The sequence below is a fragment of the Melanostigma gelatinosum genome (genome assembly GCF_949748355.1).
Source record: "Melanostigma gelatinosum genome assembly, chromosome: 4".
NCBI classification, from domain to species: domain Eukaryota; kingdom Metazoa; phylum Chordata; class Actinopteri; order Perciformes; family Zoarcidae; genus Melanostigma; species Melanostigma gelatinosum.
In genome coordinates this window covers 7,843,581-7,870,152 of record NC_136637.1, presented here as the reverse complement: position 1 = coordinate 7,870,152, position 26,572 = coordinate 7,843,581, and the positions used below count along the sequence as shown (strand labels likewise).

The window sequence follows — 26,572 nt, the reverse complement described above, 5'->3', positions numbered from 1 at the left end:
TAAGTTCTAAAAGAAAGACAACTCGGGATTGCTCATCCTCTTCCCTTACCTCAGAGTCAACAAAGTGCCTCTGGTAGTAGTAGAAGCCTCTCTTGCAGAGGCTACAGTGAGACAGCGCCTTCTGCAAGAAGTGTCGGCGATACAGCTGATGCCACGTGTCCTTGATCTGACCATGTAAGGAGATGAGTAATTCAGCAGTTAATGGATGGCAGCATAATGAGGCACTGTATGCACGCTTCAGATGAAAATGTAGAATAAATCAGAGATGTAGGTATTTCTATCTCACCAGCACAGGGTCAACTTCAACCCCTCGTCCCTCCAGATTCTTCCTGACTGTGGTGACCTCGTCATTGGCCAAGTAGGCTGTGTGCTCGTCGTGTAGCTTCAGCAAGCGCTCCAGCTCATTCTTTGTTTCGTTACGAATGTGCTACAAAGTCAAAGAGAAGGAAGCGAGCACTGTGTTGAGATGTACAGTAGATGGATATTTCGATTATTGCACAGTACGAGGAGAGACCTCTTGAACTCTGACCTGATCTGGTGTACGATTCATCCAGTTCATCCACCTCTGCCTCCAGCCTGGACCCACCATATCGCCGATCACTGACTCAGCTACGAGGAGAGAGAAGAGCAAAAGTCACGAGCATTCATGGCACCGCAGAAACAGAGCTGTGGACGACTAGAGCTGCGGACGACTAGAGCTGCATAGACAAGATGGCAAGGAAGCACGACCACTTATCACACGTTGTCCTCGTCCCAATATGTGTCTGCGACTCGCTTACTAAATTACATCAAAATGTGGCAAACGTGCCAATGAAAATTGAAGAATATCTTTTGTAAAATTCTGTTAAATAGATCTGACATGACGATGTTTGAACACTATCCAAATGGGGAGGAAATATAAGGCCAGGTGTTGAAGGCATTGCACACGATGTAACTGTGTCTGTGTCGTACTTAGTCTGATCTACACATCTACACAGGACTTTGACACATTTCGACAGGTACAATTATCACATTGTTAAGGAAGTGAGTCTAGTGTTGGCTGAGTGACACTGCATGAGGGCATCATGGCTAACGCACTGTCTTTGAGGCGTGACTGCAGGGTTTCCTCCATGAACTGGATGGCTGCATCCCACTGGGGCTTGTCCGTGATGGAGCGGTCTTCCAGAGCATTGTGCTGGATCACCCTCTGACACACACACACACACACACACACACACACAGCAGTAAGAAAGTTGAGCTGCAAAGTAAATGCAATACATACAAGTCTTCTACCAGATGTGCCACATCCAGTTAGCATCAAGGGGAATGTGCATCAATGTTAGCAAGACCAGTTTCTTTATACTGGGTGCACATGATCATGGACGTGTGTCTCTGTACCCTTGCACACACAGGGTGAGTGGATCTACTGTGTGTTTACCAGGCTGTCCATGGCTCTCTCATTCCACTTGTGCCTCTTGATGCTGTCGTCCTTCACAGCCTCCTTCAACTTGTCAAAAATGTCGTCCTGGTCTTTGCCTTTGTATTCAGCCATGAAGCGGGCAAACTCTTCCTGCAGTGTCTCCCAGGCAACCTGATGGGTGGGGAGAGAAAGAGGAGGCTCATCTTACCACCAGGCCATTTCTTGGTTGAAGATTTGTTCTACAGTCTGGGGCACAATAGTTGAACTAAATATAAGTAGTAAAGAAATAGGAGTGTATTACAACGCTAAAGTATAGTATTTAAATATCAGTAAAATCCTAAATCATTCTGTAATAAATAAGTTTTGTCAACATCGTAATTTATTTCTCAAAGGAATGCCACAACAGGAACAAACTCATAAACCGATTAAATGTATAAAATGTCCTGGTATCGGCACAAGGTCGATTTATAAGATCTGATTTAACCAAAGTTTAACAGTCGACACATCCCTTTAAACGATCTGTATTAAGTTGTATGAAGACGTAGACGGTGAGCGTTACCTCCAGTGCTTTGTGTGGAAGCTGCTTGTCGGTCCACTGCTTGAGCTTGATGTCTACGGTGGTGTTAAAAGTACCGGAGTCCATTGTTTGGGCAGCAGGCAGGTAGATGTTTTCAATCACATGGGTGGAAACACGTTCCCACAGCTTCTTCTGCAAGATGGCCTCCCTGGAAGAGTAAAAGATAAGTCAAGCTCACTTCCTCATTGACGAGAGGGAAGAAGACATCTTTTGATTGGCACCTCTGGCCGTTGTGATTTCGGTAACCTGCTGACGGTCCTTCAACCACATTGTAGGTGCCTGTAACTTTTGACTTTTTACATTCTGATAATTATTTTTAGATGGATATTTAAGATGGATCAAACAAGTCAGAGTGTTTGTAACAAAGTTGTGTCCAGCGCGGTTCAGTCAAGTGACCCGGTGGGGTAAGAAAACAATGAGTGAAGAGTGATCGTTCGTGGCTGAGCTTCCTTCACTTCTGTAGTCAGTGCTGCACAATTGCACTTGGCCGCAGATTCCAATACAGCTCCAGTCTGACCCTGTTAGTAGCTAACAGCCTCCACACTCTTGCTCCATCCCTCCAGGGCAGTGTGACAATGGAACAAAACCTTAACCAAGTCCCCCGAAGACCAGACCGGTGTTGTGCCTTCCTCATTTATCATAAACACACTCATATTTCATTAGGCTCCCCTTTTGTTCGGGGAAGCACTCCTCACTGTCAATAAGCACCATCTCCGATATTGCTGGCTGGCTAACAGGGCCACCCCTGTTCTGGTCCATGGGCCATTCATCAAAATATTGATCTGGGAGAACTGATGGCACGCACACTAGGGATGGCCACAACACCGTGCATACATCTCACTGAGCAAGGTTGTCCTCATTGAGGAACTTTACATTCACTCACAGATAAATACAGCAAGACATAGAGCTGCAATTAGCTCTAAAAATAGCTTTCAACTCATGTCTGGTTGAGTGCTGGAGCGGTGCAAACGCATAATGTAATTGCTTTCAGGCAAAGACAACACAGCTCAGTCCTCATAAGGTGGCATCTCAATTAGACCAATATCCTACACAGAGTGGATCAAAAAGTGGCGATCTATATTTGCAATGCCAAAACTGACATTTGAAGAAATTACAGGCGGAAGCGCTGTGCATTTGGAGAACAGGACACATCTTCCTCCAAAAATATAAACAAACAAAACATAAAAAAAAACATTAAAAACCCGAAATGGTTTTAACAGTTTAAAATGTTTGTGCTACAAATGGTTTCGAAATGTATATATTTGATATAAAAATACAAAATCAGGACCTAATTATCTGTATAATTAGGAGTTGTATCTTTATTAAACATCAACACTGACAACGTTGTTTGGAAATTAGCTCGTCATTAACTTACCAGTGTTGTGGGGTCACTTGACTCAAACTAATGACTTCATCCAAGATTTCATTTTTGGCCTTTTCGAAGAGTTCATTCTGCAAAAAAAACATAAAAACATCTGTATTGTAACTTAATGTCTTTGGAAAACTTAAAATGCTGTGCAACTGTTTTATAAACTCTTGTGTTTATCTTGACAAAACAAGGGCCACCCATGAGCATCCAATCATTTTCCTTCATACTTGTCGTTTGGCGAGCATCTATTAAAGAGCAATAAATGTGTCATTAATGTGCACTTGCTGTTTGTGTTGCTCACCCTGTCCAGCTCTCTCAGACGAGGGTAGTTGTTCTTCCACTCCGTCTCCAGGTTGAAGCGAGATGCTGTGGTGAGTAGGGACAGGGAAAAATATCTAACTTTACATTTTACACAAGTGAATATTAATGATTTCATCATATGGCCTTAAACTAAACCCGGCCCCTTAAAATGTCTGAATAAATCAACCTAGAAATGTGTCATTTGGCACGTGCTCATTCTCGTGCCTGGACGAAACTTATCTCCGGCATGTTACAGGGACAGTGCCTGCTTTGTTTGAACTTGATAGGATATAAACGCAGCTTTTCTCACTGCAAAGGGTGCCTCTCCTTGAATAAATGTTGGTGAGGACTTTGCACACTCGCTCTCTTAACTGGTCCCTTAGGAGTAGAGGGGATGGAGCCAATCACACACTCTTTATCAATAATCATAGTTTTAAGTCTCACACACACACCGAGCCTGCTGTCCCTTTCCACAGCGCCCTATCCACAGTGGAGATTAGGCTAATTGCCGGTTTGTGGGGCCACAGCGGCGCCAAGCAGATAGAGGATAGAGGCCGGCTGTATGGGATATGGATCGATATGCTACACAATGGGCCTATGGGACCTGCAGTCTCATGGCCATAAATCTCCTGTGCTCTTAGCAATGGGCTTGAGATTGTCTGGACTAGAAAGGAGGACTGACAGAGAGTGGAAAAGTGTGGCGGGGGGGGGGGGGGGGTTGAGTAACACCAATACAGGGAGGGGAGAGAGTAGAGGAGTAGTAGCATCTGTTCCCTGTACAGTTAATGAATCACATCCTACCATGCTCATTCACACTATTAAATCATGCTGAGAGTCCCACATGTGCAGTCGTACCTTTGAAGACATCCGCTTGCTGCTCAACTGACTCCCGAACCATCTTCCAGAAGCAGTCGGAGACGGCCAGACTCAAGTTCTTTGTCGTCACTTGGTGGGCCTTCAGCATGCCGTCCCTGGTTACAGACATACATTCATCGTCAGCTTTAAATGAAGTCATTTGATGAAGCGCTAATGTTTGGTGAATCACGTGTAACTTGCCTTAGTAATCTAGAGTTCTGGAAGAACTCTTCCTCATAGTCTTTAATGGAGTCTATGCTTTCACCGCTGCTCCCTGCACACAAGACGACAGCAGAACACAATGAGAGTAAATCCAGTTAATGTTAGATTTAATACATAATAATAACTATATGCATCTAATCACAGTAAGAGTCTGCAAATAACAATACGTTGGAAAAAACCCTATGAACCTGCAACTAGCTCGATCATGACCTGAAAGTCCTCATGAAATAATATGACATTAAATCCAGGAAGATGGATTCCTCGTCGACGTTACCTTTTCCTGTCACCACTGCAAAGTAGCCCAGGGCCTTCATGGGAAACAGCTTTCCTTCCACTATTTGCTGGATCTGAAAGACAATGGAAAACAAAAGGACTTTCTGAAATTCTGACAACAGTCCACTCTGTAGTACAAGCAACAACATTAGCTTATTGAAGGACCACTGAGTTAGATAAAGGAGCTGAGCTCCCTCTTGTGGAGCGGCTGCATATAGCTTCACTCACTCACAGGGGCTGAGGAGTTACACACTGGGTTTGCATCCGTTTTGAAATCTGCAAATGCAGCCGTTTTGTTAATCAAATTCAGCTTTAGGCTACCTATGCTCACTATTTCTGCTTCATTAATGCCATTCCAATAGGGATGATTATGATTGACTTTATTACTTTTAAGAATTGCCTCAATTGATAGTCAAGAACATGTCGACTTACAATGCAAACTCCAACTGTGGCATTGCTGTCACTTTTAATGATCATCAATAAGAGCCTGTAGACAGATCCACGCTTTCATTACAACTAGTGCAATACCCAAGTATTACAGTAGTAGTGCAGATTTCATCTGCATCCGACCCGGTGGCACCGATGACGAGCATTTACAATAACTAACTATCGCCAATCTCATCGCCGACAGTCTCGTTTACTCATGAAGGTCCTATGGAGGCATCAGTATGTTTCATAACCAGTTAAAACTTCCTCACAGTAACTTCCAGCAAACATTGTCAGATGTGCAAATTGCAAAAACATTTGACACGGCACTCCCTTGTGTCCCAAGCAATACACCCGCCAAGTAGGAAGTCGATTGGATGAACAGTTCTCGAGATATGCGAAGCACATAAGCACCGACAGAGAGAAAGACTTTCCTGGCCTATATTTAGATAATTCTGATGAAATATATGCATTAACAGTCAGTATAATCCTTTACATATGAAGTCACATTTTGTTGGATTGGATTTTTGGGACAGTTAAGCCATCTTACTCGGTTTGGGCTGGCCATGTTTTTCTCAGCCAAGTCCACCTTGGTCAGGACAAAGATGGTCCTCTTCCCGTGGGGGTCCATCTGGCTAACCAAGTCTGTTACAATGCTCCTCTCAGCATCCACACTGCCATCTGAAGAGAGATAAGGAGGGCACAGGATATACGACAGTGATGTAGATGATATAACGAGGATGAAAATCATAAAAGATTGAGATTGTTGTTTTGCTCAAATGGAGGGCTCTTTAAGTCCCCTGACAGACCACCGCCCTGCTCACAAAGACATCATGCTGCTTGTAAATACGTAGAAACTCACGCCTCACCCTGAATACAGAGGATGATTGCATTGGGGTTCTGCATGTAAGCCTTGCTGATTCTGAAGATGGTTTCCTTCGTATCTGCTGCCATGCCTGCAGTCACAGTCTGAGAGAGACGCACATTTATTGACGTTATTACTGTATTTGTGAAGACAAGTTTGGTCTGTTGGCTTTGATAGTACAAAGCTCAAACAGTACATGTGTATACATTACAGATCGTATCCAGTCAAATACATTTGCCTGTTGAATTTAAGAACGTATACTCACACTGATGACTCCTGGTAAGTCAACAAGCACCATCCTCTGGATGCCGGGGCCTTTGACACTCAAGGATATTGTCTGACAAGCAAAAAAATAAATATCTGTATTCTATGACACATCACAGATGTAAATCAGCAGGTAGCTGCTTCGTTAACAAGTCTGAATGGAAGCACGATGTCCAACCTCACAGCTGACGGTCTGTCCCTCCTTCACACTCTTCCTCATCCTCAGCTCAATCTCATGCCTCAGAGCAGCGAGCTGCAGGACAAAGGATCAGAAGCCAGATGAAATGATGTGAACAGGTGAAAAAAGGTGCTAAAATTCATCTTAGATGAATGAGTGCACGACTTACGTCCTCCTCCTTGGTAAGGTCAAACTCTCGGCCACTGTCCTTAAACATCGCCACGTGGTGGGGGCCTTCGCTTAGTGTTACCTGCAGAGACAAGATGAGTATCGTCAAGGGCCCAGACAGAAAAATCCATCAGCACTGGGTTCCTACACATTTACCTCTCACAAAGTACATCATTCCTTGTCGATTATGGCTAACAAAGGCTATCAGTGCTGTCATTTCATGACAACAAATTCTGAGAACGTGTGTGGTCCTTTTAAAAAAGGAAAGATTACGCAAACCTCAGCCAGTGTGGTCCCACATACCTTGACAGGAGAGCGGGTCATCATCTCTCCTGAGCCCCTGGGGAAGATCCTGGCCTGGGCGATCATCTCCAGCACGCTAGTCTTCCCAGCACTCTGATCGCCAACCACAACCACCTGAAACAGAAGAGGAGGAGGAGGAGGGTGAGGGGGTGGACAAAATACAGACATAGTAGAATAAGAAATGGAGGGCAATCAGTGATCAGAATCCAAACAATACGACATACGAGTTTAATCATTTGGAGTTCAGAGGATTTATTTCAATCAAGATACCAATTCCACCACAAAAATAAATGACAAAACAAGATTTGGGATATTAGCATCTTTCTTGCCTTATTTGTATCTGAAACAAAAAATAATATCTTGCTCATTTTTAATAGGAATCCATTTCTCAGGAACAGTGGGACTACATTCGACTGATCCTTACCCTGGGTAGGTGGTCCTGGGTGTTGTAGTTGGCATCATAGTCTGACAAGATGTCCAGGACTTCAGAATACAAGTCAATAAGGGATTTCTACATTCGGTGAGACAACAGCAATGAATATTAATGTTAGTGTGTATCATGGTGTTTATTGAGCGCATGTGCTGAAGTGTTTAACTCACCTTGACTTTCCTTCGGTGAATCCCTTTATCATCTTTTTGCAGCACCACTTTCCTCAACTCTTTATTCTCCTTCTCCAGTCTTTCCAGCATGCGCTGGTATTTTAGCTGCGAGATAAACGGTAGAATCCAATCCGATCACACGACTAGCATCATTAAGACTGAATGATGCTTTTGTTCAAAATCTGGTGGCAGTATTTGATCTAGTGGTAATATTGTGGGATTTACCACGTTGTGTACTAATATCAAATATATATCAAAGATCTTTCCCGATTGGACGTTTTGGGCAGTTTATAAGGCAGATTTAAGGCATACAGTATTTAAAAAATAAAACCTCTTAAATAGGATTAGGATGACTTGCATGACACCCAAACAATTCCGTTTCCCTTTAGAAATAGCTTTTATTAGAAGAAAGACAATCTACTGCACCTGTGTACGGAGCATTTCTTCTTGGAGCTGGTCTAGCCTCTCTTTGTCTGACGACTGGAGGTTGAAATAGAAAAAGAACAGCAACAAAGTTAGTCAATGCTGCCGTTCTGTTCTGAAAATAAGGGCTTCCCGTCACTCTCACTCTGCAACTTCACAAGCACGAAATCCCACCAGCACCACGAAGGTTCATTACGTGCACACTGTATTACAGAGAGAACCGGGGTTGAGAGATAAGTTAATGCACAGAGAGAGAGAGAGAGAGGAACAAAAACCAAGGCAGACACCACGCATTACTCAGCTTCGATCAACATTAACAGGCACAAATGACTTTGTACACTTGGTTTGTTTGTCAGGATGAGAGACAGGACAGAGAGCAGGAGACATAGCAAACATGAATGATTGGCAGCAGAAGAGAAGATAACTTAAGACACAACAAACTACTCTATAAAACAAGCAGTGTGCTGTGAGTAATGTGCAGTGTATTCAAATGTTTTGACTTTCCAGAATTACATTTAAGGCTTCTACTTTGTCGTCGACGACAAAGTCAACTCTGCAATTATTACGTAGCTGGGTCCATTCACGGTAACTTGAAAAAGTGCAGCTCACACCATGCAGTGTTTCCGTACATTAATGGAGAGCTACTGATGATTATCCATCCAGTTACATGAGGGAGTGAGACGGAGCTACGTCACTGTGCTGCTGGAGCCGGGCTATGAAGGTCCATGCATGCCTTCTCCACAACCGCAGCTGAGCCTGACAGACTACGGCTGATACATGGAGGCTACTGTTGGATATCCTCGGGGACATACACTAAAGTATCGACGGGCTCATTTTTAATTATTATGAAATTAGCTTTAAATGATGGCTTAATGTAGAGAGCTAGATACAAACGTGTATAAAATATAATTCCATCCAATGCAAGAGCAATGCAATGAATACATCCAGTCAGAGGAGAGTTTAATGTATGGTTGTACTCTCTTTAGATGTTTTGCATTGTATGGTTTTGTAACATTGCATTTATTGCCAAAGCACTGAAATGCATTATTGTGTAACTCTGTTCATGTTGTTGTCCACCATGACTTGTGTATTAGGAGCACTGCTTCTAAAATGTTAATCTTCCAATTGCTTTTATGAACGAGTTTTATTTAAATCTTCAAATTACCAGCTCTATTCTCACAAATTAAGTTTGTAGATGAGCAACTTAACATCAGGTGAAAACCACGTTTCTGCGGATCTCCAGTGGTGGCTTCTGATCTTGCTGAAGTGACGTCACTGTCGGGTGTGTTACAGTTGTAAAAGAGCACAATTGATTCACTGAGCACATCCAACCACACCGATCAGTGATGCAGGTTGTGATCAGAGGTCCAACAGAAACAACTTTAACCACGGAGGGCAGTGAAACACTGATTGTCAGCCTGGTGTTAAACGCATCTATTTGACAAGACGGCTGATAGAAATGTGTATGTCATAGAATATAAATACACTCTGTCTCGAACGGTTTCTTCTCTGCAGCTGTGAGGAGACTTTAATGGGATAGGGCGGATCTAAGTGGGGTGGGACCTTCACCTTGCGTTTCTGTTGAGGGGGACTGGGGTTCGGAGGCGGACTGGGAGCAGGCTCTGGCGGTGGGGGACGCGCGCTATTGGCTGCTGCGGCCCGCCGGACCTCCTCCTCGTGCCGCTGGATCTGCTGCTGAATAAGAATGAGCTCGCCAAGCAGACCCTGCTGGGGTACGTCATAATGAGAGACAGGTAGGAGCAGCAACAAAAGACATCGACCAGCCACACCGGCAAATGCTGCATCCAAACACAGGAATACAACAGAGGAAACCGGAAACCGTGTCTCGATCACTGGCATTGGTGCTGTTCAGGCTCCAGAAGGATGATTCAGCCAAGGCTCAAGCTTAACAGAATCAAGGTCTTTGACTTTGTTAATCTCGCCACCATCATCAGAACTAGCCAACAAAGTCAGTCTCTCTCAAACAGAAAAAGGGAGATGCCAAACGTTGCCAGACTGAAGGCAGAGGAGGTGACTAATACCACAACCAGCACCTCTCAGCAGGTGGCAACGACAATGACTGTTCTCTTTCCTCGCCATCATCCACCACTGTGGATTAATGACTCCGTGTTCATCAGACAACGCCGGAACTGATTTTCAGACTTAAACCTAGCAGTATAAAATACAGTAAGGGAGTGAAAAAGTCAGGTTTTACTGTAAATGTAAAATATAAAACAATAAATGTTTGGCGGTTTTGAACCTCATCGGTGTGATGATGCTCAACATGATGATGATGATGATTAAAATAAGCGAAGCCAGCACTGGGATATTGGTGCATCGGGGGCGAAGCACAAAGCATACATTATTTAGTTCAGGGGTCCCCAACATGACATCATTTAACTTTGAGCTGTTTTTTCTTCTTTCTGCTTTGTGTAATGCACACACAATATTTGTTAAGTATAGTTTGAAGTGAAACATCAACATATAAGAGTTGTGTTTTATGTGCTCATGTTGGAGACCATGATTGCAGAATAAAAGCAGGACACAGGAGAGGAAAGCCAACATAATTATCTTTTTTAAATTCCGCTCTTAATATTTGTTGTCAAACCGTCACATCGTGTTATCACGGTTTATACTTTAACTCTGTTCAGTAATAAAAACACACAAACATAGAAGAGAGGGACACTTTGCAAAAAAGAACAAAACTCAAAATGAACAGGACACGGAGAGGACAACTGTGACGAAGTGTTCTGCCAGAGAATATAAAGCTAGCAAAGCCAATGCTCGCCATCCATTCGATTTGGGGAACATTTAAGAAGCGTGACAAGTGTGCATAAACTCTGAGCTTACACTCCACACAATGATGTACATACATGGTAACGGTAAAACCGTATACATTTTAATCATACAGTTACTACGATAACGTTACCACGCTGTCTCAAAAGCTGCCGCCAGCGCGTGAAACACAACATTCAGATTCGGATGAACGGATTGAATCAAAACATACTCAAAAATATTACATTACAAAGTATGTGGCATTTAGCGGTCACTTCTATTAAAGCTGCTTTGTGAGCGCAGACGTTAATATAATGAGGACCTTGTTTGAGATCAACTGATGTGGGAGCACAGGAGGAGACGGGTCAGTCGCTGCTCGGTCTCCGTGGTGCCTCGGGGCCCTGTTTTATGCCTCAATGGTTTATGCCTTGAACAATACAAAGTCATGTGTACGTTTCTTTGAGTAGATTTCGATTCAACCCACTACCGTGAGAGGTAGCCAAGCCGCAGCGAGGACAGAGCTGAGAAGTGTCAGCAGCTTTTACTAACTTGCCTTTTTGTACTGCTTGTCGCTGCCCTCTTGTGTGGCTGCCATCGAAGAATCGGTGGCTTTTAGCGGAGGGTCGCCTGATGTTTCTAGCAGTGGAGGCACAAGGACAGAGAATGAGACTCATTGTAATACGGCATCTCTGAGTACTGAATGTTAACCTTAGGGACACAGTGAAGGGCATAGCGAAAATATGCCACATAACCAACATTTGAAGCATGCATACGATTAGAGAAGTGAATGATTACATTTCAAATGTTTGGAAAATCGTGCACTGTCGTCAACATATAGGTACAGATATAAACATTGACCATCAACCTCAATTCACCAAAATTTTAAAACTGCCAAACGCAATCACAGTCCAAAGGATTTTTTGAGATCATTGAACTATAGACTTAAACACATTTGCAGTGATTTTTAAAGAATGCATTGTTATCTATTTTGTAATCAGGTCCAGTAAGAGTAAAAAGTATCTTCATAACATTTAGTGCGCCGAGAGTTCTTCGAGCAAATATCAAAATATGCTGTCACGGTTCAGAAAACGAGATATAGATGATTTCACTTAGATGTACCGTTGTTCACCGTTTACTGAAACTTGGATTTGTGAACTTGGGTGGAGCATTGTGGCTAGAAAGGCATTGCTGTCGTTACTGTACCACTGAATGCCGAAAAGAATTCAATAAAGAATCCCGATCTTTGAAACAATTCAAAACTTAAATTCAATGATCCACTTTGTCTAAATAGCCTAACTTACAGTTATATGATGTAAACTTACACCACACAACAATCTGATGTGAACGGTCAAATGTAGGATCTAAGGACACTAAATAAACAAATCAAAACGTGAAGCTGTCATGAAAAATGTATTTTCCTAAATCATAAAAGGGCGTGAAGTTGCGAAGAGCCAGAAACACTCCTTTGCTGGTTTTATGACTCACAGCAGAGGTGTGGTCCGGTCTGTACAAATGATTTTAAAATAAGGTCTTTCCATGTACCAGTGAGATCGACCTTAAAGCATATTAGGGTTGTATCATTATTGTTATTCATCAATTATTTTACCACTATTTGGCATCATTTCAAGAGACAAATATTTAGTGTACGTTTGTAACTTCAACGAATGTTCAATATGAAAAGGTATTTTCTGTGCGTTTTCCAAACATTTGAGTGAAAATAACTCAGAGCAGACTGAGATCACCCCAGATATTAGTGAATGTGAGTAGAATTAAAGAAAGCAGCCCATTCTGGCCAGGGGAGAGAAAGGGTGGAAGTCAAAGGAGGCAAAAAAAAAAAACCCACACAGACAAAAGTACAGCCACGCACAGTCAGAGACTCAGAGACTCAGAGGGGAGAAACACCGGATCTGTATTTAAGATCAGGAACAAATTATGTGAAACCAGGTCCGGTTATTGCTAATATTTAATACTTTTCAAAAGGATTTAAAAATATTTCAGAAAGAAGAGAAACTTAAAGAGGGAGGTTGGAGTTTACTCCAGTACACAGACGCCACCCACAGGGTCAAATTGGGTGTCTGCATAGTCGTCTAAATATCCAGTCCAAGACCATCCTAGTCACAGGTCGTACATTTGACTGAATACAGACACTGCATTAACCGTGAACACCGCCATTGTTGACAGCGTCACTGGTCTGCAAACTTGGGAGCCAAAGTCCTGGGAAGGCGCCCCGCTGCTGCCTTTAGAGCCGAACCACGGCGAGCAGGAAACCACCACAAACATACCAATATTGTGGCGATAGTCAAAGAGCGGCAGTGGGACAGAGGGGGAGTAGGCAGCGCTACCGAGTGTGGGGTTTACACACCTAACAACAGATGCAGACCAGAAGCTCCTTTGACTTCACTACCCAAACTCACACCTGTGAAGAACGTGGAGGAGGAGGACAGGAGGGATGGGGAGGAGGAGAAAGGAAGAACAACACAAGATATAAAAATCATAACAGACAGAAGCAGAGGGATGGTGTTCAAAGCAGGGACACAGCTTAATGGTGCGTATTAAAACAAAAGTGGCTGCTGTGCTGGAGCTTCGAGTGAAGTGGCCACTGAATGAGGAACTGTTATAAGAGATGAGCACACATCGAACTGGGCCTGATCCCAATGGAGAAGTTACTCTCTTTAAAGAAGTCTCTTCTATTGGCTACTGATTGTTAGGCAGAATAAAGTTTAATTTTTAAGCTTAAATTATGACATAAAAACTATCCATCGCTTCCTTTAACTTGATGGAATAAATCATTTTCGATTCAACGTGCTGAATTCAAAACGACTGCAGAGGTTATTGGAGGAATTCAATGACCTAAGCTTAGATTAGCTTCAGATATTTGATTTAACAAGCAGACTGTCCACCATAAACAGAAGTGTTGCAGAAAAAGCAGCAATTTAGAGCATGAAGCAGACTATTTCCTCAGATTTTGTCATTACTCTAAATTTATGAAATCTCGTCTCTTCCACAGATACCTCACTTTAAGTACGGTAGGGCACTCAACTGAACTGTTGGATATATTATATAAAAGCAGAGACCAATGCAGATGTGAGGACAATTACTTTTATCTTCATTTGACACTGGACTAAAACACTGATGTCTGCAAATCATTGTATTGTAACTTTATGAAGACATAGTGGCGGTTTGGTTCACTCACCAGAGGACAGGAGGCTTTTGAGGAAAGTGAAGTTCTCGCCTATCTTGTCAAAGTCAGGTAGCAGTTTGGCTAATTCCTCGATCTCTGGTAGAGCTTTGGCCAGTTTCTCTGTGGATACGAGAGAAAACAGGTCAAGCGGAGAAGACAGAAAGGCCAGGACTCATCTCTCATGATGCATAATTGTGCGCCATATTTTCAAGTTCAACCTAAGAATAATTGCCTCTGCTTACTGAAATCAATTACTTTACAAGGAAGACAAGAACAAGTATTGGCACATTTAAAACACGACATTAAATTGAGAACACTTACCAAGATCAATTTGTTCACTCAGTTCCCAGACAAAATCAGGTATGACCCAGTTGTATTCACTAAAATCAGGCAGCATATCCTTCCACTCATCATAGGTCTGGAGACACAAATCACAAGTTTATGTTATCGTCACATGAAGTTTTTCATCTACTGTTTTCAATAAGCACCAGCGTGCCATCACAGCTAAAACAAAAAAGCAGGGGACAGCTGCTGATTGCCCAAGAAAGGTTTAGAAAATAAGATGTTGGTGACTACTTATGTAGGCATCTATACATTTTCTGTTTACCGCAACTGTTTCAACTTATTGTGAGTGTTTATATTGCAATCCACGATAAAATCTTGTATCATCTCATACCGCGATGAGGTAAATGAGAACTAAAAACTAGTTCAGAAAACCTGAGTTAGACACACGCAATGCAGACCTTTTTAGCGGTGTACCCTCCTCCCACTGCTGACCCCAGCAGAATGTATCGAAGCTTTAGCAGCCGGGAAGCGAGGCGGGCCACCCAGAAATTGCGCTGCTGCTGGTGGCCACGGCCCTCGGACCCCGGAGGAGGCTTAGGAGGCCGCATGGGCAACCGTGACATGGAGGTAAAGTAGCGGGCTGCCGTGCGGTGAGGGGGTCGCTGGGGGTTGGTGTTTCCAGAGTAGCGGTGGTGGATGGCCCGTGACAGAGGGTGCAGCTTCTGCAGCGGTACCCGAAATCTCACCCCCATGTTGGTGGAGACCAGATTCCTGCAGGCCAGGCTGAGAGGACAGACAAATTGGACAATAAATGACACAAGCTCACCTTCCTCTTTTGCCAATAAACACCATAACCCCGGAATATATAATCCTCCCCCCACAGTTATATCCCTGATGGTTCTGGTTCTGTACAAAGAGTAACATACATTTTTTTTGTATCAAGAGAATATATTCTACAAGATAAAAATGGGACACTTTGGAATCTATAGCTTGTATCTGTAGTACTGGTGGCTGTTGAATTAAGAAAATGCAAGTCAAATGTCTTTATTTCCAGCCTGTGAAGGCCTTGGAGCAATGAATTGAGCCTACGAGATAATTTAGAGAGAGTAACGTCAGCAAGTGATACGTGTAATAGAGTGCGTATATAAGTTACTGTTGTGTTACGTTACAAGTCTGTCACACTGTGACAAATGATCGATTCTGTGGGTGGTCCTTTTAGAAAAGGGTAGAACCACACAACGCTGCAAAATGCAGGCGAAGAGAAGATTCGGTACTATCTTAAGGTAACGATAACGTTCTAATCTAATGCTAACAACGTTAACGTTACCCGACAGCGATATCAATGCTACATTTACATTATGTGAATAAATCCATCAAGGTTACGTTTATAACTATCATGTTTGTCTTAGAAAACAATCTTAGAGCGTAAAAGGCATATCAAATAAAATCATTTAAGACAAACCACATTCCCCCCAAACACCTGGTTAGCTAGCTAACGTTAGCTACGTCACCTAGCTAACGTCAAAATCCACAACAACGGCACAGGTCGATTTGAAGATTGAAATACATGTCGGTGGCTGTTTGTGGAGATTGCTTACCTAGCGTCTAATTAGCGATATGATTTACAGGACGACTGCTTACACGGAATAGGTAGTTAGCTAGCTTCGCTGTCCTCAGCTGTCAAACTGACCACATACATAGCTGTGTGCTTTCCTTCTACCAAAGATAACAAAACTAGCTTCTGATGTCGTTACCTTTATCAAATGGGAACTTACCAGGCAGCTTCACTCCCGACACGCAACATGGTGCTGTTATCAACAGCGGGTTGACGCAAATCTCTCTCAAAATCACTCTTCAAGCGCGGTTTAAGTCATCTTACCAAATGGTACACATTTGCTTGCCTGTTATGGCAGCTAACAAGGACACAGCCCAGACTCACAGTCCACTTCCGGTGAACGGTACTACTATCAAATAAGAACGGACAGAAAACGCATCGGTGAAATAGTTCCTATTTGTAGGAGTACAGGGGCTCTCTGTGTGGACAGTGGGATCATCGTAATGCCATCAGTCGATAATACAATAATCATATTTGGCAACTAGACAGTACTTGCTTCAACATACATGTACATTGAAAATGACTTACTCTGTCATTCTGTAACAGAATGGTATTAATTGTAAGTAATTCCCTCAGTGCACATATTGGGGTCCAAAGTAGACACCACTATTAGGGCTAACTGTTGGGACATTTACATCGACAATAATGACAACATGATTGGTAAAAGTGCCATTTGAATAAACAGGTGCAGTGTAGACTAGTTGAAGATTAAATTGAGCTGCCCAGTCATATGAATACATTTATTGTACAGATAAGTCTGCGGTTAGTTGTGTGACTTTAGATAAATGCTGTGCAGTAATTACTTGTTGCTATAGGCAGGACTTTGCATATTACATATTTGATGGTTGTCAAGCCTCAAGTCTCATTGTCATACGAACAACAGGAAATCCAATTGTTGCAGCTGTTCATCTGCCTCCTGATATACACAGGCATTTATGTAAGCTACATCCAGGTAGGAGTCACATTTCAAAGGCTCTGCTGAATCACCTGCATTTGGAGGACAACCCCTATTTAGCCGTTGTAGCCCTCCGTATCCCACAATCCATTATGTGCTGCTCAGTTGTTTACATCTAGGTGATCCTGGTCAACTTCTAAAGTCTATAAATATCTTGTGATTACATCACATTAACCAGATACTACACTTAGGTATTACAGTAACTATTGTAAACAGGTAAACTCTCTAGACACTAGTTTGAATTTCTGCAACACATTGGCCACTTTAAGCCTTCCCACCATTGTCTACATAGAACAAGATCCTTTGCTGTAGCGTCTGCAGCATTATGGTATCCCATTCATGCTCAATGGACACAAATTACTCAGACTTGCAGCAGACCATTTTGAGAATATTTATTGAAAAGAAAGAAATCGCGATAAATCTGAAATACAATCCTCAGGGAGAAAAAAGAAATAGAAAATAAATGATAAAGTACAAAAGAATTCCAAAATGTACATCTCTGCCACTAAAAACACATATATCCCAGATGTGCCTCTTGCTGAGGTGTTGGAGCCGCAAATAAAAAGCACACCAGATATCTGTAATGAGAGCGTTACGTACAGATTGAGTGTAATAAAAAGTTTTACCAACATTGTATTTTTCATTCAGTTTGGGTGTCAACTTTCATCATTTTCTTTATTCATTACAAATACACATTTCCCTGAGGAAACAACATCCATATGAGACTCGATACACTCAGTGGCTGACTCAATCTAAATGCCAGTCGATGGTTTGTTTAAAATACATGTGAATAAGAGGCCGATGCTAACTGTCAACAGTCGGTATATATTGTACCTGTATAAGAGCATAGCGGTTTCAGCATAAAAGCCATTGTTGTGACATAGCTGTGTTTGACTAAAAAGGCAAAACTGTAGTGTAGAAGACTAGCAATCGTAGTATTTACGCTTTGCACATCATAACATTTATAACTTTTCTGTATTAAAGCGCAGTTATGACACAGCTGAGACTGAATCATTTTGCCCTTAGCAGCTATATAGTCACTTCTACAATAGACCGTTGATATCGAGCAGCAATGCACATTCTTTTTGCCAATTACAATTTAAATGTACGTGGATGCAAATTATCTTAAAAAAAAAAAAGTTCTAGACAAAGAAAGTGAAATTGGATGATTAAACACAAAAGTAGCAAGATTGTCATATGTTGGTCAGATTCTGAATTTGCTTAGAGGAGGCGACATACATACGGTACATACATACACATATTATACCAGTTGTATTCCCTTCTTGTGTCAGGTCCTTGATATTACACAAAGCAGTGAGACAAAAGAAAAGCCGATAAGTCAATCAATTTTAAGAACCTGCAGAGACAAATGTTTCCATACGGGACTCGGTTGAACTTTCTTCAAACTCTTAAGTAGACGTGCTGCATTGTGTTTTTACCCAAGGCGGAACAAATATTGATCCAAGTGCCCCAATCACATGTCACAATAACTAATTAAAACCGTGAAATAAATGCCTAGGATTCATGCCCAAACTAGGATGGTCCAAGCTAATGCAACTCCATAACAGAAGTGAAAGTACAAATAAATTCAATAGACAGTACAAATCAAAAGGTAGACAGACAACCGATTGTAAAACAGTACCAACATAGTAGAAAAAGACAGACCAGCCCTTTGATAATCCAAAAACCCATACATTTGTATACTAAATCTTTTGACTTGTATGCACACTACTGATGTACACGTCTTATATACAGACAGAATCCAACATCTAATATTATTATCACCGTCCAAGTCCAATTCTGCAGACACATTTTTGAGAGAACTGAACACAGGCTAAAACTAAACATTTCTTATTTTTTTCAAATTACCAATTAAGATGTGATGAAAAGTTTTTGGAAAAAAAAGACGAACCATTGTATTGTATTGCATTGCTTTCAATTCTGTTCTTTAAACAACATTCAGTTTTAGTCTCAGAAGGACACTACAGATAAAAAATTTAAAAAAAATTTAAAGCAAATACAGAATGAAAAGATGCCACCAAGTATTCAGAGGCACAGAAACCCACGTGGCCAATGTTTTTGACAACAAATCCGAATTTTTCATCTATAGTACTATATATTTCTTTCTTCTCACGCTGACAATTTACGCACAAAATACTATACTTTGCTCATCAAATAAACAATGTATCTTTGAAAACTATAGTCACATATTACATTTGAGCTCGTCATAAGAATCAGTGTGGATCAAAAGTCTCAAATACTTTTGCAACTCACGAGCATCTCAACAGACGATGGCTTTTAGGAACTGAGCAACTTCAGACTTGTTATAACGGATTGCGTTTATGTTTCTATATGAATAAAATCAATAATCATTAATAATGAATGGACAAATGAAATGCAATGTCTAAGTGTCAAATACAGCACAGTTACCTGATGTTTGAGAAATAATTTGCTAAATTTTGTCAGGGAGGAAGAGTAGCATTACATTTAGTTTGACGTGACTCACAACCGCCGATAAGCACTCACACACACTATTTGAAACCATTAATATTAAACCATAGAAATCATGAAAGACGGGCTACGGGGCAGATTAAACAGTTATACTGACATTGAGAACCAGCTGTATGTGTGTTGGTGTCTTTGCTTTGAAGTGATACTCCACCCTCGGTCTTCCTGCGAGGATCAATCACTGGTGGCTTTAAAAGGTGGCTCGAAAACATTTATTTTCTTCTCCATCCAGCACGGTGGTCAGCTTGAATCCAATCAATTACAATGGAACAATTTTCATGGCTGAAAAAAAAGAAAAAAGAAAAACTTCCCTGCTGTGCACCTGTTAGCGCAGTATTATTGTAATCAATCTTTAACTGGATTTTCATCGCCAAACTTTTGTTGAGGAAGACGCAACACACTTTTACAGCCACCTTCAATGTTTACAGCGAGTGTTTGATCCTTGAAGAATTGGGGGAATTTTGGGGAGCATCACTTTCAATGTCAAAGAAGCAGTTAACATTAAATATAGCCCTTAACTCACAATGCAGGTAGACTATGTTTAATACATGAATACAAGTGTATAAGGTAATCAGCATCCATCATATGCAGCATGGATATTTTGAATGTGCAGCACAATGCCTTGCCTTAATTTGCTATCACGCTTTTAATCAGTCTTCCATAGGAAGAAATTTAGTTTTTAGAAAATAAATTGAAGTAGTACTGATGGCTCTTGGGAGCCAATCAGATGAGAGTTTGTAAATGTAGGAGGCTTTGACTTGTATGGTCTCATGCATGCGATTACCTGTCCGGAATAATGCCGTTTCTTGTGCAGACTATTCGTAATACAGAGACGTAAACGCTCCTAAATTCTACAGTAATGCTGTATTTGTAGCAATATGTCTGGTATTGCAGCCATCAAGTCTTCAGAACATGACACTAAGGAGCTTCATGCAAGTCTTGGGAGCTTTTCAGTGGCTCAAGGATGCAAAAACATGAGGTTATAATTTAGAATATAGTCACACTGGTGGCCCATGAGAGTGTGAAGCTCATTACACCCTAGAAAAAAACATATATTGGTGGATGAAATGTACAGACACATTTGCTGTTAGATCTTCACCAGTAAATGGGGCAAATGTCTGGCCTGAGGAGAGCAACAGAGGAAAGGCCACGTTGTTCCCTGTCAGACTTGTTAACATTTAACATGTTAGCATGCTATGTAGGGATTAATATCAAAGTACAACGGAAGTTGAAGAGGATTCAGTGAGTAGTTTCCGAGGTATCCTGAAGTGTTATTGAGCGGTTGGTGGACCGACAGACCAATGATCTACTAGCATGCCTAAAACGTTTATACGTTGTTTTTATATACATATCTTTATTAAAAAGGTAAACTCTGACAAAGTGACAATGAGATCCTGCCAGAGGTCCCAGCTTGTGGTTGAGAGAGGATGAGCACATCTGTCTCCCTCACTGTTCTCTTTAAGTCCTTTACTTTCTACGAGCACTAAAGTTTTGACGATAAGGAAGTCATTTGAGGTTGCATTTTCCTCATAATTTGGCCAAAGGTTGAGGTGGTTCATCACTTTGTAGCTTCAATCATCAATCTGATGTATAATGTACTGTAATTTGTGATTCATTTTAAAAACACTTTCCCTTAACCCAACTTGCCTACTTATAACGTAAGAGATCTATATAGATAACATTTTCAAAATTTCTGAGAGTTTAAATTAAATGCGGCCGGGGACAACAGACTTATTGTAAAGTTTCCAAATCTTAAAATTTGGAAATGCCCAGTTTCATTTTCTGTACTTTTCCATAACTCCATCACTGGCTCTCGACAGCAAATGGAAGTTCTGCCGGAGGTGTGCGATTGAAGTCGTTTTGAGATTCCTAATCTCCTACAACTCAGTGTGCTTGAAATACTATTTGAATGCTGGTCTCAGATTATTATTTTTCATTCATTCCTGTGGGTCCATGGTAAGCTTTAAAGCGTTTCTTTTTGGTTGTGATTCAATACTCTCTAACGAGCAATGCCAGCTCATTAAAATGCATTTACATTAGCTGTATACGACCACTACATAGTAGCAATCCGAGCCTGCCTGTTACTGTGTGAACAAACTGAAGTGAGGTGTAGGCTGCTCAGAAATACAGAGGAATTGCTGCTTTTAAAAACTGTATATGATATGATCAGATCATAGTGTTGGACAATGAAACCGTTTTCTTCCATCCTCTTCCTCAAACAGTCCAAAATCTTTCTCTTATCGACCAATTATCTTACTCGCCGTCTAAGTAAGAGTGGGTCGTACTTTAGAGGGCCAAAGTACCACCATTCTTCTAAACTACCATCTTTTTCATCCTATACTGTACTTCTCCTTATTCTAGTCTACTTCCTAGCGGGGTGCTACTTCGGCTCTCTTTTACACCCCTTTCACACAGACAAACGAGGCGATATTAAAACTGCATTGGCAGTCGATCTGAAGAGATCAGCGCGCATATTCCACCTGGCATATCACCCCACCTCCCAGCCTGGGTTGAATGTTCCTCAGCGTTGGAGAACAAACATTGCAATAAGGGATGCGAATTACAACAAACGTTACTGATATTTAAATTACATTTAAAGACGAGCAAGAGAGACCTGAGACCGCGTGAGTGGTTGAGCAAGAGTGCCGAGAGACTGCGTTTGGTACTTCAGGTTTTTGCAGCAAACTCTCTGCAACTACAGTATTAGACGCAAGTCTGTGTGAACCGTAAAGATTATCTTACGACAATGTAATTTGAATAGGTTGAAGGTGCGTTCACTGAACACGCGGCACATGTCTCCGGTATCGGAGGGATAGATTAGATAGTGTGAGGTGATGTGGGGGGGTGCTAGGAGTTGATCATGATTTGATAGGTGGAGCCATTTTCTGGGCGGGACTTGGCTTCGGTGGTGGTGGTTGGCTTTGGAGGCCAGTCGGGGTCCACGCTGAGCTCCTGGGCCAGATGCATGTAGCGAGCCTTGGGTGTAATCCTGCTTGGGCAGCACAGCCGGGACAGACACTTGTACGCTCGCAGGTCAATGACCCCCTGAAAATGCCACAACCCAAAAAATAAACAAAGAAATGAAATAAAAATATCAGCGAAAGGGAGAGAAAGGTAGGAAAGGTTCCATTAACTGATGTCATAATCTGTTTGGGTTTTACTGACCAATGCATATCTGACAGTGGCATGACAGAGCCATTTCAATGCAGGCACATGTCTTTACACTGGTGAATTGTAACAATGGTTCATGCATGCAAGACAGTTAAAACAAAATTCAGCGGGATAATAGTTTGAGGGAGTTGGCAGTAGAAAGATTAAAGACAGAGTCCACTCCCTAAAAACAAGCTCATGGAGTGAAAGATCAAACAAACAAAAGATTCCACAGCAGATCTTTACAGATTACAAAAAACTAGTCACAGTTTCTCCTTAACCGTGCTTTGATTTTAAATATACTGTTTGATAAGAAGCATGACTGCATTGACTTACAGTTATCTCGGACCTAGTAGGGAAAATAAGAGTGCAGCAGATGGAGCTTAGTAGGGCATTCAGCAAGGTGGATCTATGGTGGTTTCTGAAGGAGGCGGAAGCTTTACTCATTCACTCGATCATCAAGCTTCAAAGTAAACTTATTACTTTCCAGTCATAGACATGTTCATCTCAATTTAAATGCGTTGAACAGTGACCACCAGTAACTCTACATTTGGAAATAGCTTTCAGCAATAGTAAGAATGTTATGAAGTAAAATACTTGTCTTTAGGAGCAGTTATGAAGCTTATCTCTCAACGGAGCCGCAGAACAGAATGGTTTGAAGATAAACTGCGACTGTTCTAAAGCCCTAAACAGAAGGCCCATCAGAGGGACACGAGAAGGAGAGCGACGTCTCGCACATGCATTTCTTGGTTAGTTACAATAGAAAGGTGTCTCCGAAACATTAGAGAAAGAGGTGGGGACAGAAAGAGGGAACACCACACAAGAGGAAAATGAGAGGGCGAAAGAAGAAGGTGTCAGATTTTCCCCAACCTGTGATGTCGGGGCGACAGGAGTGATGCCAAAGCTGCTCTGTTTGTCGCGGCTGAACACAAGCTTCCATAAGATGATGTCAAGGATGAAGGTCTATGGAATAGTGCAGTGTGCAGGGGAAAGGATTACAGAGTGGCTAATTTGATTTCTCATAGCGTCTGCATTGTTTTTGCAGAGCCACAATGTGTCAAAGCTTTTAGTAATCATGTGTGGCAACTTTCTTCCATCAAGTTGTGTGTTAATCGTTACATGTGAGGTTCAAATTAAAGTCAACCAATTAGTAAGAAGACAGCGCATGGACACTGGTGTATCAAAATGCAAAAATCTTTGATTATGTGCAAAATATATATACTTTTTGTTTATTCAATTAAAACAGTGAAAGGAGTTTTCACTGGAAGTTTAGGAAATAGCCTCATCTCGGGTGCATCAATGCAAGGCAGTCATCTAAAAGGAAGGCAGAGGCGTTATGATACTAATCCACAGAGTGTGGCAAGCCAGCAAAGGCTATCCATGCTGGTGCAGCAATGAATTATGTTCTTCTATCCACCTATAAACTAGAGCAAGACAAACGTATGTCAGAAAAAGCACACCTTAAAGTGTTTCAACTATTACAAATACTGAAGTTTGTCTCTTCAAATAAAAAAAACATTTTCACTTCACAAGATAAATTCTTCTCACAACACAAGGTTGATCCTGCTGTCCAGCTAAATGAGACAAAGGTGAGCACACTGCATGAAAAAAACCAAAAGCTGAACATGAGAAAACATCGACTGCAACCGTGTGTTTAAGTGCGTGTCTTACCTCCATAAAAACAGACACCACAGCATTGACTAAGATGATGAGGAAGAGTTTTATCTTCCATTCAATCGGGACACAAACAATCTGTACAGAGAGAGAAAGAGATACTCCAACGCTGACCTTTTGATCATTTGAAACACAGCTTTGTTTTACGGCTTTATGTGCCGGCAACACTTGAGTTAGGCCCGTCGAAACGATATCGATAAAGAGTATCGAGTTCGGCATGATGAAACGAGCTACACCAGTCTTGTGTTAACGTCTTCTTACCTCTAGGAACTCATCAATGCCTTTGATAGGGTGGAACATGATGAACAGCAGGAAAACATACAAACTCAAGGCAGACAGCACGAAAGGCCCTGGTGAGAAAACATGCAAGCACAGAAACACACACAGAATTACAACATATACGAGTAGCTTTGTAACTCATGCTGGAGAGATTTACTAGGAAGCAAGTTTCTTACAATTCTTGTAGCTCGGCTGCCTGAAAGGTTTTCCCTTTGAGAAAACGATGGCAACAACGAGATACTGGAAGGAGGAGACATAAAAGAGGCTGGTGTTCTCGTAGTTTTGGATGTTGTGGTCGTCCACTTCTGTGTCATTGTGGTCAGACACGTTCGTATACGCTGACGGGTTGCAGACACTAGGCGAGAGGAGAGTTTGATTCAAAGACAATCAAATGACATTTTCAGTCTGTGGTCAAAATACAGACCTCTACAACAGCGTACTGGGGTCATTCTAAACATATTAACATTGTAGACATTAAAAGGCAAAAATAGTTGTGATAAATAAAAAATAAAAAGCCACAAATTTAGCCTCAGTCTGAATGTCATTGCGTATGAAGTAGTGTTCGGATAGTAAGGATGGATTTTTTCCTTTTATGGCCCTAATAAGCTGTCGTAGAAATCTGTGCACATTACAGTTATTATGAAAGTATTCTCAAATAATATCTAGTTAAGGATCATGTTGTGATGTTCTCTTTGTTTAGCTGAGGTACATTGACAATGATAGCAGGTACCCACTCTGTAAGTGGAGTCCAGACTGTGTACCAGGGCTGCTGTCGGACCCAAAGGAATGTAATGGTCTGGAAGCCCAAGCAGACGAGGATCTGGGTCAGCACGGAGAACAACAGAGGCCCCGAGATCAGACCCGACGGGGGACGACGTGACACCAGTTCCTTCCAAGATGGATTCAGACTCACTGAGGAGGAGCAGTGGGCAATGATGAAGATGGGAGAAAACAGACATTATGGGTGAGAAGAGACCTGAAGTAAACATATAGGCAAATGACCACGATAAAAAAAAACACATCCCCTTATCCACGAGACTTTTCTTATACTTACTGGTAAAGACAATAAGGAGGATGATGGCAATATCGATGAAGAGGAACTGGAAGTCTCCAAGGTTACTGAGGATCTTAGAAAGGAAGTCAACAAACAGCACAGATTACAGTCTGGATTCCTCACACATTGCTCAGCTGCTATTGTTCGTGGAAGCAGCGTCACATACAGAGTAGAGGAGCGTGACGCTGATGTACTGGATGATGCTGTAGAGCGCCATGAACTTGAACACACAGAAGGAGGTGATGAGAGCAGCACGCCCCTCCCTGTAAAAGCAACACATAAAGTAACATTATGTCATGCAGCTATACCAACACAACTTGACATTAAAAAGCCCTTCTCAGCACTATGAGTTCGTAGGTGAATTTAAAAAGCTCAAAAAAAAAAAAAAAAACTTTACAAAAAAAAAACAAAGTTTATGCTTCATTACCACCACTACTAAATAGCACGTAATGACAACAACATTCATTCATATTTTCTCTGCTAACTTGATGAGGCTGGGGACGCAGGAGATGTTGGGGGTCTTGGAGGTGAAGGGAGAGGCTACAGAGGCCTCGAGCTCTGACAGAGAGATGCCACCATGTGCCCTCTTCAGAGCCTGGGTGAGGAAAGTGAGAAATATAAAGTACGTCTCGACTACAATCAATCAACGTCAACCTGATATTCTCATATTATTCGTCACTTTTGAAATGCCTGTACATACCCCACAGTCGTTTGCTCCGTCTCCGCACATCCCCACAAAGTAGCTGTGAGCAAATAAAGAAGAGCAGTGACTCTGTGCTCAATGGTTCTGACTGAAGGCCGATTCAACTGCTGAGCAGCAAATACTGTGGCTGTAACACATCTACTACATCCCGTTTTCGACATTGATACTCAC

The 26,572-nt window shown here is 41.8% G+C and overlaps 2 protein-coding genes across 5 annotated transcripts in view; both read right to left on the bottom strand.

Moving 5' to 3' along the window:
• Positions 1-16,388, bottom strand: part of opa1 (OPA1 mitochondrial dynamin like GTPase) — a 33,067-nt gene extending 16,679 nt beyond the window's left edge. Inside the window, exons 1-27 of one of the 4 annotated variants that reach the window (XM_079266686.1) lie at positions 16,239-16,388; positions 14,922-15,246; positions 14,500-14,596; positions 14,191-14,298; positions 13,360-13,413; positions 11,551-11,633; positions 9,792-9,947; positions 8,226-8,279; positions 7,800-7,904; positions 7,624-7,710; positions 7,200-7,313; positions 6,898-6,978; positions 6,729-6,803; positions 6,552-6,623; positions 6,291-6,390; positions 5,972-6,102; positions 4,997-5,069; positions 4,702-4,774; positions 4,501-4,616; positions 3,647-3,711; positions 3,352-3,428; positions 1,959-2,124; positions 1,418-1,570; positions 1,078-1,186; positions 530-609; positions 287-427; positions 50-166 (exon numbers count right to left, since the gene is read on the bottom strand). In XM_079266686.1, coding sequence (XP_079122812.1) covers positions 50-166; positions 287-427; positions 530-609; positions 1,078-1,186; positions 1,418-1,570; positions 1,959-2,124; positions 3,352-3,428; positions 3,647-3,711; positions 4,501-4,616; positions 4,702-4,774; positions 4,997-5,069; positions 5,972-6,102; positions 6,291-6,390; positions 6,552-6,623; positions 6,729-6,803; positions 6,898-6,978; positions 7,200-7,313; positions 7,624-7,710; positions 7,800-7,904; positions 8,226-8,279; positions 9,792-9,947; positions 11,551-11,633; positions 13,360-13,413; positions 14,191-14,298; positions 14,500-14,596; positions 14,922-15,246; positions 16,239-16,267 — 2,841 coding nt within the window. In that variant the 5' untranslated portion in view covers positions 16,268-16,388. The remainder of the gene's footprint in view (positions 1-49; positions 167-286; positions 428-529; positions 610-1,077; positions 1,187-1,417; positions 1,571-1,958; positions 2,125-3,351; positions 3,429-3,646; positions 3,712-4,500; positions 4,617-4,701; positions 4,775-4,996; positions 5,070-5,971; positions 6,103-6,290; positions 6,391-6,551; positions 6,624-6,728; positions 6,804-6,897; positions 6,979-7,199; positions 7,314-7,623; positions 7,711-7,799; positions 7,905-8,225; positions 8,280-9,791; positions 9,948-11,550; positions 11,634-13,359; positions 13,414-14,190; positions 14,299-14,499; positions 14,597-14,921; positions 15,247-16,238) is intronic. The other 3 variants (XM_079266688.1, XM_079266687.1, XM_079266689.1) reach the window with 3 other exon arrangements.
• A 1,023-nt stretch (positions 16,389-17,411) lies between these two features.
• The window catches only part of atp13a3 (ATPase 13A3), a 31,838-nt gene continuing 22,677 nt past the window's right edge, over positions 17,412-26,572 (bottom strand). Inside the window, exons 25-34 of the mRNA XM_079267934.1 lie at positions 26,399-26,441; positions 26,184-26,293; positions 25,865-25,961; positions 25,699-25,771; positions 25,379-25,556; positions 24,821-24,999; positions 24,627-24,715; positions 24,363-24,443; positions 23,562-23,654; positions 17,412-22,586 (exon numbers count right to left, since the gene is read on the bottom strand). Coding sequence (XP_079124060.1) covers positions 22,389-22,586; positions 23,562-23,654; positions 24,363-24,443; positions 24,627-24,715; positions 24,821-24,999; positions 25,379-25,556; positions 25,699-25,771; positions 25,865-25,961; positions 26,184-26,293; positions 26,399-26,441 — 1,141 coding nt within the window. The 3' untranslated portion in view covers positions 17,412-22,388. The remainder of the gene's footprint in view (positions 22,587-23,561; positions 23,655-24,362; positions 24,444-24,626; positions 24,716-24,820; positions 25,000-25,378; positions 25,557-25,698; positions 25,772-25,864; positions 25,962-26,183; positions 26,294-26,398; positions 26,442-26,572) is intronic.